General features: G+C 39.1%; 1 protein-coding gene across 11 annotated transcripts in view; it reads left to right on the top strand.

Annotated features, from left to right (window-relative positions):
• LOC140489423 (RNA binding protein fox-1 homolog 2-like) overlaps positions 1 to 18,333 on the top strand; it is a 370,713-nt gene that overhangs the window by 300,696 nt on the left and 51,684 nt on the right. For all 11 annotated transcript variants that reach the window (XR_011963127.1, XR_011963128.1, XM_072588967.1 and 8 more), the window contains one exon: positions 16,107 to 16,199. Coding sequence is in view for 9 of the 11 variants with exons in the window: in XM_072588967.1 (XP_072445068.1) it covers positions 16,107 to 16,199 (93 nt within the window). In the remaining 2 variants the exon portion in view is untranslated. The remainder of the gene's footprint in view (positions 1 to 16,106; positions 16,200 to 18,333) is intronic.

Here is an 18,333-nt window from a genome sequence, read left to right as displayed (position 1 = left end):
ACTCGATCTATCCTGTCTGTAACTGACATATGCTTCCGTCTTTTTCCTAACCAAACCCTCAATTTCTTCAGTCATCCAGCATTCCCTATAGTTACCAGCCTTCCCTTTCGTTACCAGCCTTCCCTTTCACCCTGACAGGAATATACTTTCTCTGGATTATTGTTATCTCATTTCTGAAGGCTTCCCATTTTCCAGCCGTCCCTTTACCTGCGAACATCGTAAGTTTGTAGCACTTCCTGGTGGTGTTTTTATGAATTACTTTTTATTGACTCTTCATTTAATGTCTATTATCAGTTTGCCTTACTGAATCTTTAACTAAGTCCAGACCCCACAACTGTGGCTTTTTGACAAGTTTTCCATCTGCTGATTTTATATATCATTTAGCTGCATCTTTAGTTCAGGCTGATTTTGCTTTGTGTGCCAATACTGGACACTAGGAATCAGTGTCTGCTTTTACAGTTGAAAACAATTTCTGGCTGATGATACTAAAGTTGGAAAATGTTACTGGTCTGGAATTGGTTTTTAGTCACAAGGAATATTCAGTGTAATATAATACTATATCATTTATCGTTTGAAGGCTTTTATCAATTCTTTTTCAAATTCTCTATTCCAATGATACTAATCTATTGGTAACTCCATTCCACAAAAATATAGTTAATCTATTTGTCTGTACAGTTGTGTAACTAGATGTATTCATCTTTCATCCTTGTTCCTCTCCAAGACTATTGTTTTCAATTGTACACCACTACAATATTATATTTCCACTGTTAGTTCAACTCTGCATTTCATCTGCAACAAATTTTACAAACAAAATTTCCAAGGCATTTATCTTCCATTTATTGTTTGAGAGCTTGCTAACAGACTTTTTAATCACTCAGCTGCTATTCAAAACTATTGATGCTGCAGAGCAGTTCAGAAGGAGCCAAAGATACAGTAATGAACAAGAAAGAATATGACTACTGCTAAATAGTTGACATTCCTTCTAAATTTCTTTATTGAGCACCGCCTGTTTATTTTATTGTTCAGACTATTAAATTCTTCAGGTGGCTGTGTGCCGGAGCCAGTTCGAGGGAATGTTGCTCCTAACCCATACAAGACCAGTGTGCTTTACAGGGAACTACTTTTTCACAGCCCTTAATTATTTGCATATAAACTAATCCTTATTAGATAAATATGACACTTATACAATGCTGCACTGAAGGTAAATGTTAATTTTTGCCAGTGATGGCTGTTTAAATGTGTTAGAGAGGTTGCTCTAGAAAGGCTAATGTCTAAATAGCAATCTTCATGTTTACGACTCCTGCAGTCTTTTCATTTACTGCAACCTCTATTTGAAATGTAGAGGAGATCACTTGGTGGGGGAGGCAGAAGGGCTGATAGTATTTGGTTAAGAAAACAAAGTTGAGATTTCTTTCTGCCTCCTTTTCCCCCTATTGTCCAGCCATTTGAAAAACAGAGGTATGAACCTTCTAACTTGTTTTACAAAGAGAACAAGATGCTGCACACCTTTCACACTTACATTGTAGACAGATTGAGACTGCTGTTAGAAATTCTTAAGCAACCGGAGATACACCAGATTTCACAACTAGTTTACCTTGTAACCTTGTGCTTCTTATCATGCATCTTTACTTGCCTTGGATCAAATTGTACACCAGTCAGCAATATGATAAGCAACTCAGCATTAATTCCCATTCCCACCTAAAACTAATGTTAAATGGATTAATGCATGCAAGTCAAAGCAATATCTGAAACTGGGAAAAACTAAAATATCACAAATTCAAGGAACCTTAAAAACTGAAACAGAATGAAGGTGGAAATACTCCAGGTCAGGCAGTGTACATAGAGAAACACATGTCCATTAGTTGATGTTACAATTACCTGCAGGCTCAGTTTGACTAGTTTTCATGTTGGCTGCTTTTACTGCCAGCCCTTCAGTTGATTTAGAATCAGAGAACCAGTCTTCTGTACAGAAAATCAGGTCTCCCTTTTTCTGCACCGCTGTCTAACAGACTAGAAGAAAGGATTAAATGAACAATAAACATGGCAAATTGATGCATGGTCATTTAATTTGTTGTCTACACAGGATAAAATGCAATTGCAATTTGAACCAGCAACCAACACTGTGTCTTTGCTACCTAGTGATTAAAACCTTGATTTGTCCACTGCATTGGTAAAGTTAAAGAACCTCTGATCGGAAACTTGTTTTACTTGAATAAATTTGGTTTGGTACATTTAAATGGGAGAAGAATTCCTGATGGCTGAAATTGTCTTGCCATCAGTACATAAATATAACTGCCCAACACTATTTTAGATCATTCAACCTGTCATAATGTCTTCAATTTTAAAATAAATTATACCTATGGAGCAATAAACCCTTTATAGAACAGGACTTGCATTTTCCCAACATTTTGGCATTGATTTGGAGCAACAGGATAAAGGATAGCAGCATCTAAGAATTGGAACACACAAGTTAGGAGCTGAAAAATCAAACTTCATAAAAATATTGTATTTAAAAATGTTTCCTTGTCAGAAAGAAAGCTGTAATTTCACAAACATAAATTTAGTTCTCCAGGATCCTGGGAAACTTTTCAGCACCTAACCTAGTACTTTGTAAAAACCCAGTAACATACCATTCAACAGCCTACCTCTGGGGGAGTAATGAATCAGTGACACCAACTTCTGAACTTCTCTTTTCAACTGTGCAGGTGCAGGCACAAGACATAGCTTGCTTTCACACTGTAATGAAAACCAATCCTTTGATGTCAATACAATCACACAGTTTTAAACACTTGGTGCCTTGAGTCAGCAATTCATGAGAAGTGACTTAAAATGTCCACATCTGTTCACTGTTCAGGAACTCGATAGAAAGTAGGTATGTAGGTATTGGGTGAAATAAGATTGGACTTAACTGTGGCTAACTCCATGTACATTGTCTTGCTGGAACTTATTGCAGCTTATTGCATGGGTTCATACACTTGAACAAGATCCCGTTAACTGTGACCAGCATATTTGGAACTGTATGACAGCAAGTACAGCAAATTCTGACAAAAAACATGGCAACAGTCATTGGAAAAGAATTTAATATTTTGTTTTGCTGGTTGAACTTTATTTTTGGTCTGTTACCATGTTCCAGAATGGAGTGAGAACAGAGGAGAGAGATGACTACTTGTAATTTTACTTATTGTGATACATCAGTTTGATTAATGAAAATGTTTGCATATATTGGTCATATTGTTGTTACTTTTTAAATAAGATTTTTAAAGAGACGGTATTCCTTTCTGTTGTCCTGTACAGCAAGTTCACAAAATTTTAAAGACAAGTTCACACCTCAGAATTATGTACTATGGAATTCAGGCGTATGAGCAGATGCAAGCTCTGGACTCTTGCCTTGTCCCACACACCCGATTGAAAACATTATTGTGGTCCTTGTTGATGATGGTCTAGATTAGCTTGATAGTGTTCTCTTTCCTATCTTCTAACCTAGCAAGGGATGACATACAACTAGTGAATTATCAAAAACCAGAATGAGAGTTTCCAAATGTAGAGGGAGAAAAAAAGCTTCTTCCCCCACCTCTCTCTCTCTTCCTCTCTTTCCCCCCCCCCGCCCCCCCCAAAGCTATGGATACCTACTTATACTTTTCGACAGTTCCTTTTTTCTTTCACACATCTGTAACTTCTATACACGGCAGGTCAGAGACCTGCTGTATTCACTGAAGAACAATTTGGGATTTAACCCAGCCTGGAAGCCATTTGAAGCCAGGCAACAACAGAAATAGACCTTGCAGATTTTTCAGTTTAGAAGGAGCACAAACAAAGCTGGAATCTGATGCCAAAAGTCCCAGGTGAACTGTGCTCCTCCCAGACATTCAAATCTCTTTGATATTTTGAGTTCTACCTGATCATAAGCACCTGTACAGGCCAGAAACTTGGGATGCTGTCTCTTTAAAACAAACTGATTTAAAGTATATTTTGATGTTGAATCTTTTCTATTTGTATCCTTCTGGTGGGTGGGGGGGTGATGCTGGAAACTATGAAATCAGAATGTGATTTGATTGGTTATGTTTGTTTTTCCAGAAATACAGGGGACCAATCGCCACACAGTATTGTGATGTTTTATATGATTAACTGTCTCACTAAAACCACATCATGCTAAAAAGGGTTAGGAAAAACATGTCTTTTTTTAATCCCTTTCCTTTTGATTTTATGACTAATGAACCTACATTTTTAATACTGAGATATCAACATTTCTGGTGACAGATTTGACCAGATTCCTCTCATATCCCCACCTTTTGCTTTAATTGTGAATTTCACAGCTGTCTTTTGCATAGTTGCTATTCTATACATTGGGTCCTCTGAGTCGACCACAGATATCCAACTCTCAGAAACACACTCTGCATTGGTGTGCTTGCTGTGTATGGTATCTGTGAGACCATTGCTAACCATGTTGAAACTGCTCTGACTGGGAGAAATCAAACTGAATTGATGATGAGGAGTGGCTTGCAAGAATGTTCAGGGATCCTCAGTCTGGATGGAGTCATTTCTAGAATGGGCGCTATTGTGACCTTTAAGCTAAATAGTAGTCAGTGAACTAAAAATGTTCCAAAAAGTCAATATTATTCTCCTATTGAATATATTTTTGGAAATTTGTTTTATCACTTTCTTGAAAATACCAAACACCTTGCTGATTTATGTTCGCATGAGCACCTTGTTTAAGTCATGTAAGTTCTGTTTAAGCCCAGACAAATATTGGATTGTGATTCAACTCGTGCTCAAATTTCCATCTGCTTATGTCTTAGAAACAACATTCCTATAAATAACTATTCATTAATTTTATTTATCAAAAATGAATCACTAGCTCCCATTGATTTCAGGTAAAGGCATCACCCTGATTCTAAAAGATCCCATATCACTGCCAGGTCTGTGCTAAGTTAAAAGATCTCAACCAGGGAAGCCGTTTCAGTCTCGAGCAGCCACCGTGTCTTTAACAAGTTGAGGTGGCGGGGGGGGGGGGGGGAGGAAAAAATAAGGATTTCCCATGATTCCAACTCCTGATTGCCATCAGTGATCACAGGCATCTGGTGAGGACAGGATCAGATTTGACTGATCAGTGCTTTTGAGGTCAAATAACATTCCAGAACTAACAGCTTGGGCTGATGCTCTAAGAAAGCTACTTTGCCCAAGGTATTGGAGGGTCAATAGATTCTTCACCCAAGGAAATGGCATTGCTTGTAGACAAGAAATTGGAAGAGGGGAAGGTGATTTAATATAGAACCGAGTAGATAAAACTAAAACATGGACAAATGATTGGCTTATTCACAATAATGGAATTCTCCCATGTTAATATTCTCATAAAAATCTTGATTACAACATTTTCATAATTTCAATAGATTTTTTTATTGCTTCTAATGTAAACAGGAGCTTGAGTTCCATTAATCTAAAATATATCATTACTTCCTCTGATAGTTGTAATAATTTTCCCAAAAAATCATAGCCTTTTTCGTTTAAGATGCATTTTCTAATGGAAATTCATAAAAGTATTGACAAAAAATTAAAATGAGAAATTTTTAAACTGTTTTTCATTGAGTCACTTGAACATTTCTGCAAAGAGAGCTGTGTTGCTGAAACTATTCATCTTAAAGCTGATGAGTGCAAGACAAGAAATTTGGCCACATGTCTGTCTCTCTCTCTCAGCAACAATTTTAGCCAATTATCTAGGCTTGATGTAACCCCAATGAACATAAATGAGAGTTAACTTTATCATTACAAAATAGATAAAATTATGTATAATGCAGGCTTGAATTTATCAATGTCTTTGTTGTCTTGATGGGAGTATTTCCGTGTGAGTGCCATGCCAGATGAATGGGGCAACATGAAACACCTTGTAGTTTGGGTCTTCCTTACTCATAGCATTGGTGCATGGCTTCCTCTGACCAGGGATTACTCTGCTGATTGGCCTCACAGCTCTGTTAATCAAGGGTAGAGAGAGGAGATCAAATGGAACCCAGGCATTCCAAATTGGATAAATACTTTTGTCTTAATAAATAGTCCATGAGCAGTTGTGCTCATGGGTCTGCTGTTTTAATGCAGCAAGGATTTTGTGGTATCATTTGTGGGTCTGAGTTCAGGGGAATTGATTCTTGCAAACAGCTTCAAGTCATTTACAGATAAATAAGGTTGTAGATGAAAATCCTCTAACGCAGCATGAAAACAACTACCCTCGACCAATCACTTCAAGCATGATTGTTTTTTGCTGCTGAAACTGTGTTTATTATGTGCACTGTGGTATATTGGGGATATAGTGCATGTATTCTTATGGGTTAAATTGTGTTTTCTGTCTATGAACACACATAGGAGTATCGCCTTTTTTTGATTTCTCGTTTTTATATTTGTATCTAGTAACGTTTATTTATCATTCTTCTGCAGGGGTTGTTGATCTACTTTTTGACACTGCTCATCTGTTGCTTGTATTTATTGCAGTTCTGAGGCCAGATTAAAATGACGAGTTACTTGGGCTACCTCCATCGTACCTTACTACAATTATTTACCAGTAACTTCCTGATGCTTACAATAAACCCTCTGTTTAAGCACTAACTCCAAAGAATAAAACTAGTGCATATTAAATTGTTTCTACTAAAATACCAATAAGGCTACAATGTTCATGCTGTGATCAAAGCAGGTTAAGTCGCTCTTTGTGTCGGCTAAAATATGGTGAGGTGATTTTGGGAATAGTTAGACCTTCATTGGTTAGGTTTCTGCCAGTTGTACAAAATTGGGTTCTTTAACATCTGCTGTGGCAGTTGGTAGAGAATTGCATGTCTCCAGTCTGGGTTCTTTTCCCCACCAGTTTTCCTTTTCTCTGTCTGCACTTATACATTCAGGTTGAGTGATTTAAATTTAGATTAGATTAGATTCCCTACAGTGTGGCAACAGGCCCTTCAGCCCAACCAGTCTACACCGCCCTCCAAAGAGTAACCCACCCAGACCCATTTCCCTCTGACTAATGCACCTAGCACTTTGGGCAATTTAGCATGGCCAATTCACCTGACCTGCACATCTTTGGGTTGTGGGATTATTCCAGATTCCAACAAAAGTTATATTTCGAGATGAAAAAGAGAACTTAATGCTATTTATTATTTTTTCCAATCTTGGAGCATCCAAAAACACCCCACAACTGATGGACCAAAATCAATTTATGCGCAGCAAGATGCCAGAAACGGCTGAGATAAATCACTGGTGAATTTCTTTGTGCATTTTTGGTTGAGGGATTTGTGCTGATCAGAACATTCCTTTCTACTTTCCAAATCGTAGTGTTATGGACCAGACTAGACCCCCTCAAAATATTTTAAGAAGCTAGCCTAGACCCTAACTTTTCCTTAGTTTTAAGGCAAATGTAAAGGGTCGTGTTCCAGATACAATGCAACTGGTCAAACTACTCAACATGAACAAAAAACACAATTTATTTAAACACTATAGTTAAAACACAACAGAAGTAACGAAGAACTTAGAATAACTTAACTGTATTGGAAGACTTAACTGAATAACAGATGCAGTAACTGTTACTAATTAACTGTTTCAATATAGTATCATGCCATAAACGCCCTCTTGGCAAAACCTCGAAAATTCAGAAAAATAAATTTGTCCTCGTGGTGACCCAGCAGCAGAGAGAAACCCTAGCTTCTAGCTGTAACCGAGAGGGGGAAAAGGTAGCTTCTACTACTTCAAGCTCACAACAGCAACTGCTTAAAGCTAAACCTAAAAACTAAAACAAAACTAGAAATCCCTGGTCTGTGAGAGTTGGCCACACCCAGCCATGCTGCCTCCATTATATATGAAAAAACCCAAGGCGCCTCAAGCTGTTTACTTTCTTACGGACAGCTCGGCACATCTTTTTCAGTCTCTTTTAAGACAAAATCCAGGACACAATAACCTCTTAAAGCCACAGTACCGTCACAATAGAAAGGTTAGGGAAGGTGGTGGTGTCATTGGTAATGGCTTTGTAATCCAGAACCCTAGTTGTGGGGGCATAGATTTGAATCCTACCATGCAGATCGTGAAATTTTAAATCAGTAACCAAAATAAAAAGTTAGCCTAATGGCAATTATATAACCACTGTTGATTTTCATTTAAAAATGCACCCATGTGATGCCAGACCCACAGCAATGTGGTTGACTCTTAACTGGCCTCAGGAAATTAAGGTTTAATTAAAGCAAATCATGCCCATACTCATGAACAAACAAGATTAAAAATTATGATTTTCCTCCTGACCCCTCAAGGCTTCATGGGTTGTCACCTGCAAATGTTGAAATTGTCCCCTGCATTGCCATGTCTAGGTCATTAATGCAGATTAAGGAATACAGTAGTGCTGGGGAACTCTGTTATATATCTTACACCACTCAAAGTCACCATTTACTCTTTCCCTGTCGTTCAGTCAACTTCATTCTCATCCTATCACTGTTCTTTTTTTTCACAGACTTCAAATGCCTTTTGGAAGTGTCTGCATAGTGTACACATTGCATCGCTCACATTAACAGGTTTTCTTACATTGACTTAATTAAACACAATTTTCTTGGTGGAATTCTGGGTGGAATTTCCTTAATCCATATAAAACAGAGCAACTAAACTTTGACCCAGGTTACTGTTTCTTAATTTTAAAAAACCTTCCCACTCTGGAAGTTCAACTGACTGGTGTGCAGTTGCTGGACTTATCCTGGTACTCTCTTATTGATTATGATTATAGCATTTGCAATTTTCCATACCTGTATCTGGGAAAATAGGAAGATTATGGCCAATTTCTACTTTTCATTTCCTCAGCAGCCTTGGATGGATCTGAACTAATATTTGGATTTGTTAGCTTTAAGTATAGCTAGATTTTTTTCAGACCTCCTGTTTTTCACCATTTAAACTATCCACGGCCTTAATATCTCAACTTTTACTGTGACTTTATCAGCATTCTTTTTTCTTGATGAAAGCAAATATACTCCCGTCGTGTCTCAGCCTCCACGTGTCACACCCTTGCATGGTCTTTAATTAGCCCCATTCCTCCTTGATCTACTCTTTTACTATACATATACTGATAGAAGACTTGTGGATTCTGTTCTCTGTTAGCTCCTAGTCTTTTTTGATACTCTGTCCTTGTTTCTGCCTTTTTTTGTACTTCGCCTGTGAACCCTCTACGTTTAGCTTGGTTCTCACTTGTGTCATTGACCTGACATTTCTCATTAGGACCTGTTTCATCTTAATTTCTATCTTGTCATCCAGTAAACTTAGTTTTAGTTTTCCCACTCACGGGAATCTGTCTTGACTACCCAAACCATCTCTTTAATGGCAGTGCATTATTGCTATAGTTTTGCTTTCTAATTAACCTGGACCACAGCTGTTGTCACCCCATTCCAATTGTTCCCACCCTGTAACTGTTTATTGTATTTTTACTCTTGGTTGCTCCTTTGCCTTTTCCATAGTATCATGATGTTTTAAGCTAGCAATGATCACTAATCCTGATGCATTCCCCATTGTCATTATTTTCCTTGTCTCATTGCAGTTCCCAGAATCAAATCCTGTAACACCACCTTCCTCTTTGGGCCAGATGCTTATTAATCTAAAAAATTCTACTGAACACATTTCATAAACTCTTCATCTACCTGGTCCTTGCAATCTTACGGTCTGCAATAGGATAATTTTAGCCCCCCGTTATAAATAATCTACAGAAGTTGCATCTCTGTGTAATTCCTTGAAAATTTGTTCTTCTATAAATTTTTCTCCAGTAGGATGCATTCAATAATGGAATGCTACTTCCCATTATTTCTTAATTCTAACCAAATAGATTCAATCCTTGACTCATCGAGGACGTCCTCTTTTCTAGCACTGTAATATTTTCCACAATACTGTTGCAGTCTCTTCCATTCCTTCTTTATCTCCCTGCATCCTGGAAGAATTAATACCCAGTTTTGCCCTTTTTTTGAACTGGGTCTTAATTATTGCCACATTATATTCTTTTTTGGTTAGCTATGCCTTCAGCTTATCAACCTTGTTCACTGCTTGCATTTACAAATGAGCAAGATAACCTTAAACGTATATACACCTTGTTTTTCCTTTCTTATGTTACATTCTAGTTTCTGCCAATTTAGTTGAAACTCTTCCAAATAGAACTCGTGAACCATGCTGCACTCTGATCAGTTTTGACCTTGTTGAGGCACAGCCCACCTGGCCTGTCTGGGTCTCACCTCTTTCAGGCCCAGTCGCCATGTCCTAGGATTATGAAATTCTCCCTTTTGCATCATCCCACTACCAACACATTCTTTTGCTCTGTACTCCTGTTTCTTTGTCCTGGTTAGCACATTGTACTAACCCAACATTTGATGTATTTGAGATCCTGTTTGCCATGTTCTTTCCTGACTCTTTTAAAAGCTTTTCACTGGATCTCATTTTGCTTTGTACCAAAATGATTGGTACCATTATCTCTGATTTTTACACCCTGCTGCGACTAACTGGTATCCTTTAACCCTGATACCAAGGAAGCACACATATCTGCTTCCCTCGAGGTCAAGAATGCTCTTTGTTATCCATTCAGGTGGAGACAGAGATGTAAACCGGAAACTCCACAGTGTCTCAACCTTCCTGACAGTTAGCCATTTTCTTGCTGCCTGTGTATCCTTGAGCGGCAGGGAGACTGCATCCCAAACCAAGCAGTGTGTGTTGTTTTTAGCTGGCGTATGAACCACAGTGACTTTAGCAGCTGCTGCTTAAACCACAAGTTGCAGGAGCAGAAGCAAGCCATTCAACCCATTGAGTCCATTCTGCTATTCAATAAGATCATGTTTGATCTGATAACCCTCATTTTGAATTTCCTACACTTTCCTAATAATTCTTGATCCCCTTACTGATTTAAAAACTAGTTAATTTCAGCCTGGAAAATTCATAATGACAGCCTTTACAGCTCCCTGTCGTAAAGCATTCCAAAAATTAACTATCCCATTCGAGAAAAAATTCCTCCTCTTCTCTGTCTTAACTGGGTGATGTTTACTGCTGAGATTATGCTTTTGGCTCTAGATTCTCACAAGGGAAAGCAATCTTCCACATCTCCCCTGTCAAGTTTCCCAAGAACCTCTTGTATATCTCAATAAGGTCTCTTCTCATTCTTCTAAACGCCAGTGAGTACAAGCTGCATGTATTCATTCTTTGCTCATAAGAACCTTTTTCCATACTTTCTCTGGACTGCCTCCAATGCCAATGTACCTTTCATTTGATAAGGTGATTAACATTCTTCACACTGTTCTGCGTGTGTCAACTGATGCTTTGTATATTTTCCTAATTCTTTACTCCATTCCATTTGAAATAAAGTACAACAGTCCATTTGCCTTCCTTAGTACCTTCTGAACTTATATGCTAGTTTACAGAAAATCACCCAAATCCCCAATCTTCCTCCATTTAAATAATGCTCAGCTCTCCTATTTGTTTTACCAAAGTGTATAAACTCTCATATTCCCACACAGTGTTCCATCTGCCAAGTTTAGACTCACTCATTCAATTTATCTATATTCCTCTCCAGATTGTCATCTTCAATGCTTACCTTCTTGACCTTAGTGCATTCATTTCTATCATTTAATTTATGAATACAGATATTTTTAATCAACCTGTTCAGGTGTGTTTTGACACTTTTCTGAAATGGGGGGACTTGAACCTGGGCCTCCTGGCTCAAATTAGGGGCAATACTACTCTTCTACAACAGTCTAAGTCTGTAATTTATATTGAGAGTTATTGTGGCCCCAGCACTGAACTCTGTATAGCACTCCACTAGTGTATTCCAGATTATACCTCCTTATCCCAACAAGTGTTTTGTTAGTTGGTCAATCCTCTATCCATGCCAATGTACTGCTTCCAACAGTATGGACTCTTCCCTTATTTAGTAGTCTCACATGTAGTACCTTACTGAATACCTTTTGGAAATCCAAATATATTACAATTTTTGGTTCCTTTTTTTGTGTCCCACTTGTTAAGAACTTTGGGCATGATTTCCCTGCCATGAAGCCATGGTGACTTTGCGTGATTACATTTCTAAATGCTACATCCTTTATAATGGATGCTAACATTTTCCTAATGTTTTGCTGACTGGCTCATTGTTACTTTTTTTTTGTTTTCTTCCCTTTTGAAATAAGGGTGTTACATTGACAGTTTTCCAATCCTCTGGAATTCTTATCTTTTCACTGTTCATTCTATCTAATACCCTTACTTTCTGTTCTGTTTCTCTGTTCCTGCTCAGGTCAATACGATTTCTAATTACAATTTGATCAGTTATTCAGATTGAGGATAATTTTCTTCCTTTTACAGTAGTATATTGTGCAGCATGTTAAATGTTTGTTCGTATTAATGATGTGCCTGGCAGCAGGTAACTATTACCCTGTCACCAAAAGTGCACTGTCAATATAATAGAGAGGGTGACCTGAGATCCCCAGAGCTGCCATCTGTGTCAGTGCAAAGTCAAAGCACCTTTCCTTTGATTAATTAATGGACCCATTAGTGCGCTCAGGTAAAGAAAAATCAAGAATGGTGAATTGAGCTGTTGCTATGGATGCCATCAAGATGAAAATGGCTTCAGCAATAGAGATTGCGTGAGAATTGCTGAAGTTTTTCTAAAAAATTACCTTCTATTGTACTTCTGCAACAAAAGCAAATTTGATTTGAGTTTGATTTTTAAATTCTGAATTTTTAGAATCTGAATATTCCTTTAAGATTAGTGTGACCATGTATCATTGTCAATCTTAAAATAAAGAAACCTTTGCTAAGACATATTAAAAATGTTCTGTTGTTGAGTCTTTCTTAAATTTTAGCTGCTCACTTATCTTTAATTATTACTTCAAAATTAAAGATATCTCAGTGTATCATTCAAAGGATGGACTGTTTTGCTTATGAACCATTGAGTGAACTTTAGGCCTAATTAAAGTAGGGATTGATTCTGTTTGAAAGCTTAATGGTTTTTTTTCACATTGAATGCCCAAGCAGATACAGTGCTGGTTAAATGCAGACCAAAATTGATTTGATGCTGGTCGAGTCTCAATTCCGTTTTATGTTTAAAGTGCTCTTGCTTTAAAATGTACCTCCTCCCACCCTGCCCCCTGTAAAAACGCCATCCCATATTCCCAATTCCTTCGTCTCCACCGCATCTGCTCCCAGGAGGACCAGTTCCAAAACCATACAACCCAGATGGCCTCCTTCTTCAAGGACCACAATTTCCCCCCAGACGTGGTCAACAATGCCCTCCACCGCATCTCTTCCACTTCCCGCTCCTCCGCCCTTCAGCCCCGCCCCTCCAACCGCCACCAAGACAGAACCCCACTGGTCCTCACCTACCACCCCACCAACCTCCATGTACAGCGTATCATCCGCCGTCATTTCCGCCACCTCCAAACGGACCCCACCACCAGGGATATATTTCCCTTCCCTCCCCTATCAGCATTCCGGAAAGACCACTCCCTCCGTGACTCCCTCATCAGGTCCACACCCCCCACCAACCCAACCTCCACTCCCGGCACCTTCCCCTGCAACCGCAAGAAATGCAAAACTTGCGCCCACACCTCCCCCATTACTTCCCTCCAAGGCCCCAAGGGATCCTTCCATATCCGCCACAAATTCAGCTGCACCTCCACACACATTATCTATTGCATCCGCTGCACCCGATGTGGCCTCCTCTATATTGGAGAGACAGGTCGCCTACTTGCGGAACGTTTCAGAGAACACCTCTGGGACACCCGGACCAACCAACCCAACCACCCCGTAGCTCAACACTTCAACTCCCCCTTCCACTCCACCAAGGACAGGCAGGTCCTTGGACTCCTCCATCGCCAGACCATAGCAACACGACGGTTGGAGGAAGAGCGCCTCATCTTCCGCCTAGGAACCCTCCAACCACAATGGATGAACTTCGATTTCTCCAGTTTCCTCATTTCCTCTCCCCCCACCTTGTCTCAGTCAAATCCCTCGAACTCAGCACCGCCTTCCTAACCTGCAATCTTCTTCCTGACCTCTCCGCCCCACCCCACTCCGGCGTATCACCCTCACCTTGACCTCCTTCCACCTATCGCATTTCCAACGCCCCTCCTCCCTACCTTTTATCTTAGCCTGCTGGACACACTTTCCTCATTCCTGAAGAAGGGCTCATGCCCGAAACGTCGATTCTCCTGTTCCTTGGATGCTGGCTGACCTGCTGCGCTTTTCCAGCAACACATTTTCAGCTCTGATCTCCAGCATCTGCAGTCCTCACTTTCTACTGGAAGAATAACTCGTGTTACTTAATTGTGACATTTCCATTTTCTATTCTTGCCGTTCTCCTGACCTTGCTGAATTCATAGAATGATTTCTAATTAATGCTGAGTTATATTTCATTTCTAATGTATGCCCATTAGAAACTGGATCATGAGTGCCAAACCTAATTTCTCTTGGGGCTTTTATAGCTGTGAGAGGAGACTTTAATGCCATCTGTCTGTGCTGGCTTGAACCCAGGATTCAGAGGTGAAAAGGACAGTGTTCTGACTCTGCCCCCCATTCCCCAAAACAGGGACTGCTTTCAGTATAGCCCTGCAAGTCCTTGATGGCTTTGTGATTGGGCCATTCCTTTTTAAAGTATGCTGTGGATCAGAGAATCCAAGAATTGAATGGATTAGAAGTGGACTTTGTTGTTAGAATGTTTTGGGTGGAATAACTTCTCCATGTCCATGTGGTAAATTATTGGGCCTCTGATAGTTTTTGGCTTTGCTGGCAAACCCACAAAACATCTCACCACTAACTGCATTAGTACAGTATCTCTACAACAGCCCTTTTCAACCCATTAACATTGATGTCTTTGCAAGAAAAATGCCACTAATCATCGCACTCAAACTATGTTCTGAATATTTACAGCACAATGTTAGTTCTGTCGAGAGTTTAGAATACAATTTTTTTCTATATAGTTCAAAGTTCAAGCTTTCATGTGGTCAGTTAATTTCCATTGGCTCATTTCACAGTCTGTTGTGTGGCAGCTGAAAGTTGTCTCTGTCTCTCACACATTAAATTGAGTTAACAGCAGTCTTTCAGGCATCATGTCTGACATGAAAATAGATGGGGGAGTTGCATTTGGGTTTCTTGCATTTCAAAATACAAATTGCTACTATTAATGAAGCATTTGGATTTCTCATTATTATAATTATATTTCTCAAAAGAGTTATTTTCGTTGAAATACTTGGTGTTTTTGTCTCTACCTATCTATCTTCCTAAAAGGGATGATTCTTAGCTGGTGCGCACTTCCAGACAATTATCTGGTACTTGTCCAAGATGAGAGGTTTAGCGTTGCCAAGATAATTGTTGGGAGGTTGCAGCTGAGCCTGATGCTTTCCTTTATTAATTGGATTTTCTAGCAGAGGTCACTGGATAGCCATCAGAAGCAGGATCCCTGACTGATTTTTCAACCCAATTCAACTTAGCAATAAAGAAGATGCTTATCATCCACCAAAGCTTCAGCTGAAATTAACTCTTAATAACTAGGTACCCTAGTAGTGCTACTAGCTCATGGTTTGTGGTTTAGTTTACCTGGAAACCGTTGACTAAGGTTGTCAAAATCTGAGGACCGCAGACAGCAATATTTGTTGAATCAGTGTTAATGGCTTTTTGCCTTCACAAATCAGACCTTTAGTCTACCTTTTGCTTTCCTATTATCTCCACAGAGTCTGCACTTTGGACACAATAGCTGTAGATCAAATCTGAAATCACTGAGAAGAGTGAACACTAGATAGAGATCATGCGCGAGATGCCTTACAAAAAGAGTAGGAACACTGCACTGACCTTGAATGCTTTCGGAGATTCTATACCTTTCTCTTTGGTGTTTTCATCCATTCCTTTCCTTCTCTCTCTCCCTCCCATTTTAAAGTAAAAGCTGTCCTTGATCTCCCATTTACTAATGAGTAGCCCAAGTAACGAGTACAGTTTTGTTTGGCCTTGCCGCTTACTTTTTTATTTTTTTTTAATTTTCCAAGAAACATGCATGAGGATGACAGAGAAAAGTATTGCTGATTGTGGTCATGTACTTGTTCTATTTATAATGATGTGCATGTTGTTCTCCCCCCTTCTCCCGCCGCATGCAGGGATTCGGGTTCGTAACTTTCGAATCTAGTGCTGATGCCGACAGGGCGAGGGAGAAATTACACGGCACGGTGGTTGAGGGCCGTAAAATAGAGGTGCATGTCTTAAAAACAAAATTGTTTCCTTCTATAAATTTATTTTAAATGTCTTGCCTCACCTTTTTATTTTATACACTGGTTGTTCGATGGTCATCATATGTGCGTCATTGTTCTAACTATCCCTTACCCCCCCAATCTTTCTTGCACTCTTTAATTTATATAGTAATTCCTCCAGCCTTGCTGACCAGAATTATGTTTGTGTTGTTTTATTTTGTCGTACAAGGTTCCTTCTTTATTTTGTTTATGCAATGAGAATGTCCAGTTTTACCTCTGTGTCTTTCAAAGCAGGGTGCAAGTAGGTTCCCTTTGTTTTCTGAGGTAAAACTACCGAAACACACAAAGAAGTGAGTCAGTTTTCTTCAAAGCAGTGCTGAGGGGTGAATCCATCAGTGGAGACAGCCTCTCCATATGTAAACAAGAGAGTCCTGTAGAGCTTCTTTGGACTGCCTTTCCAAGCAGCTGCAGAGAGCCTTTGATTAATGATCAAAACTACTTGAAATGTTCAGAAGTTAAATTAAATGTTATCACATTATTATAAATAAGTGGATCATTAGAACAAGAATAGTTTTCACATCATTCCTATCCTCCCATTTCAAAACAAACTTGCATAATCACGGTCTTGTTTCCTAGGCCTTGGGTCTGTTGTAAACCTGCAAAAAACTTGGAATGTGTTTGTCCAAAGAGGGTCTGAAATCTTACTAATCTTTGGTAATTTTGGATAGAATTTTCTTAATTCCAAGTGAATTTTAGGTCTCAGATTTCCTCCTCAGCTCTGCCTTGTATGCAGACTGGTCTTTATGAATCATTTAAAGTCTTTTGAGTAAGATGTTTGCATATTTTGCTTTTTTTTATATTTCCCTCCTCGATGGTGTAGCATTTAGGGCCCTTCACTTGAGTCACAGTAACCATGGTAACTATACATGCTGGCGATGGTACGCAAGGGGGTAAGTGAACCAAGAAAAAAACAAAACAAATGAACACAAAACAAAAAGGAAACCCATCTGCCATTTCACGTTTAACGCTACGAATGTGACTTGACTTGTCGTTTTCCCCCTTTCCAATGCTGTTTTTTGGTGCCGCCTGTACTGGATTGTACATATTTTTTTTAAGCAGCCTGAGCTATATTTGGTAGTTGATTGATGGTGACTCCTACACATCTTACTCAGAGTTTTAACGACGGTTTTGCTAATTAATGCACCCTTTCTTTGTGTTTGTTTGTCCTTGTTCCCCCTCTCTCCTTCCCTTGTATGTCACGCCTGTGAATGGTTACTCTGTTTCTCTGGGATTGTGCCTCCTGTTTCTATTGGCTCAATGTGTGGCTTCTCCAATGGTTCTTGGCCCTTCTTGGTACTCATGTTGCACACTGCTGGAAAACTGACTTTTGCCCCCTCACCTAATGTTTAAAATCCTTCACTACAATCTTCTTTAATTTTTAATTTTTTTGGCATGTTCTTTGTTTCATTGTTTTGTTCCATAGTTTTTAGACCTGTTTGCGTGTGACCAAACAAAAGTAAACCTGGTATTTCTCAGGCTAATAACTATATGGAGACTTGATGAGTAAGAGTGTATTTTGATCGAGTCCATTGTTTCTTAAGCACCTGCTCAAAGACCACCCATTGACACTGACTTTTAAGAAAAGTTAAACTGCTTTTTCTTTAGATCTAATTTTTATTCCAAGCTAAAAGCATTGGAAACATTTTTAGAAATTATGCCAGTTTTTCTCAGTAAGGATTATTCAATAAATTGGAAGGTGTTCATTGTCTCTTTTTTTTTTGTTTGATTCTGTCCCTGAAAATGATATTCGTTCCTAATCCATAGCTACCAGAAACCCCTAGTATCCCAATAAAGTGGCACTGTTCACCTGTGAAGGTGGTTAGTGTGTGTCATTGGCTCTTCACTTTGAAGGGGGCATCACAGCTAAGCCTGATCTTTTCCAGACCTGATATTCCAAGTATATGCATTGCCAGGAAAGATTAAGTGGGTAGGAGCAATGAGGGAATATTGTCTCATTTTCTCTTTCCTTAATCCCAGTGACACTGGCAATAGATGCTGAAGTGCTCTTGTTGTAAAGCTGGTGAAAGCTGGCATTTGCTGCTCTCAAACTGAACAAGGAACCTACCTGTTCAAATGG

The sequence above is a fragment of the Chiloscyllium punctatum genome, chromosome 18 (assembly GCF_047496795.1).
Source record: "Chiloscyllium punctatum isolate Juve2018m chromosome 18, sChiPun1.3, whole genome shotgun sequence".
In the NCBI taxonomy this organism is placed as follows: domain Eukaryota; kingdom Metazoa; phylum Chordata; class Chondrichthyes; order Orectolobiformes; family Hemiscylliidae; genus Chiloscyllium; species Chiloscyllium punctatum.
Note: the sequence above shows the minus strand (reverse complement) of the source record. Positions and strands in the feature narration are given on the sequence as shown.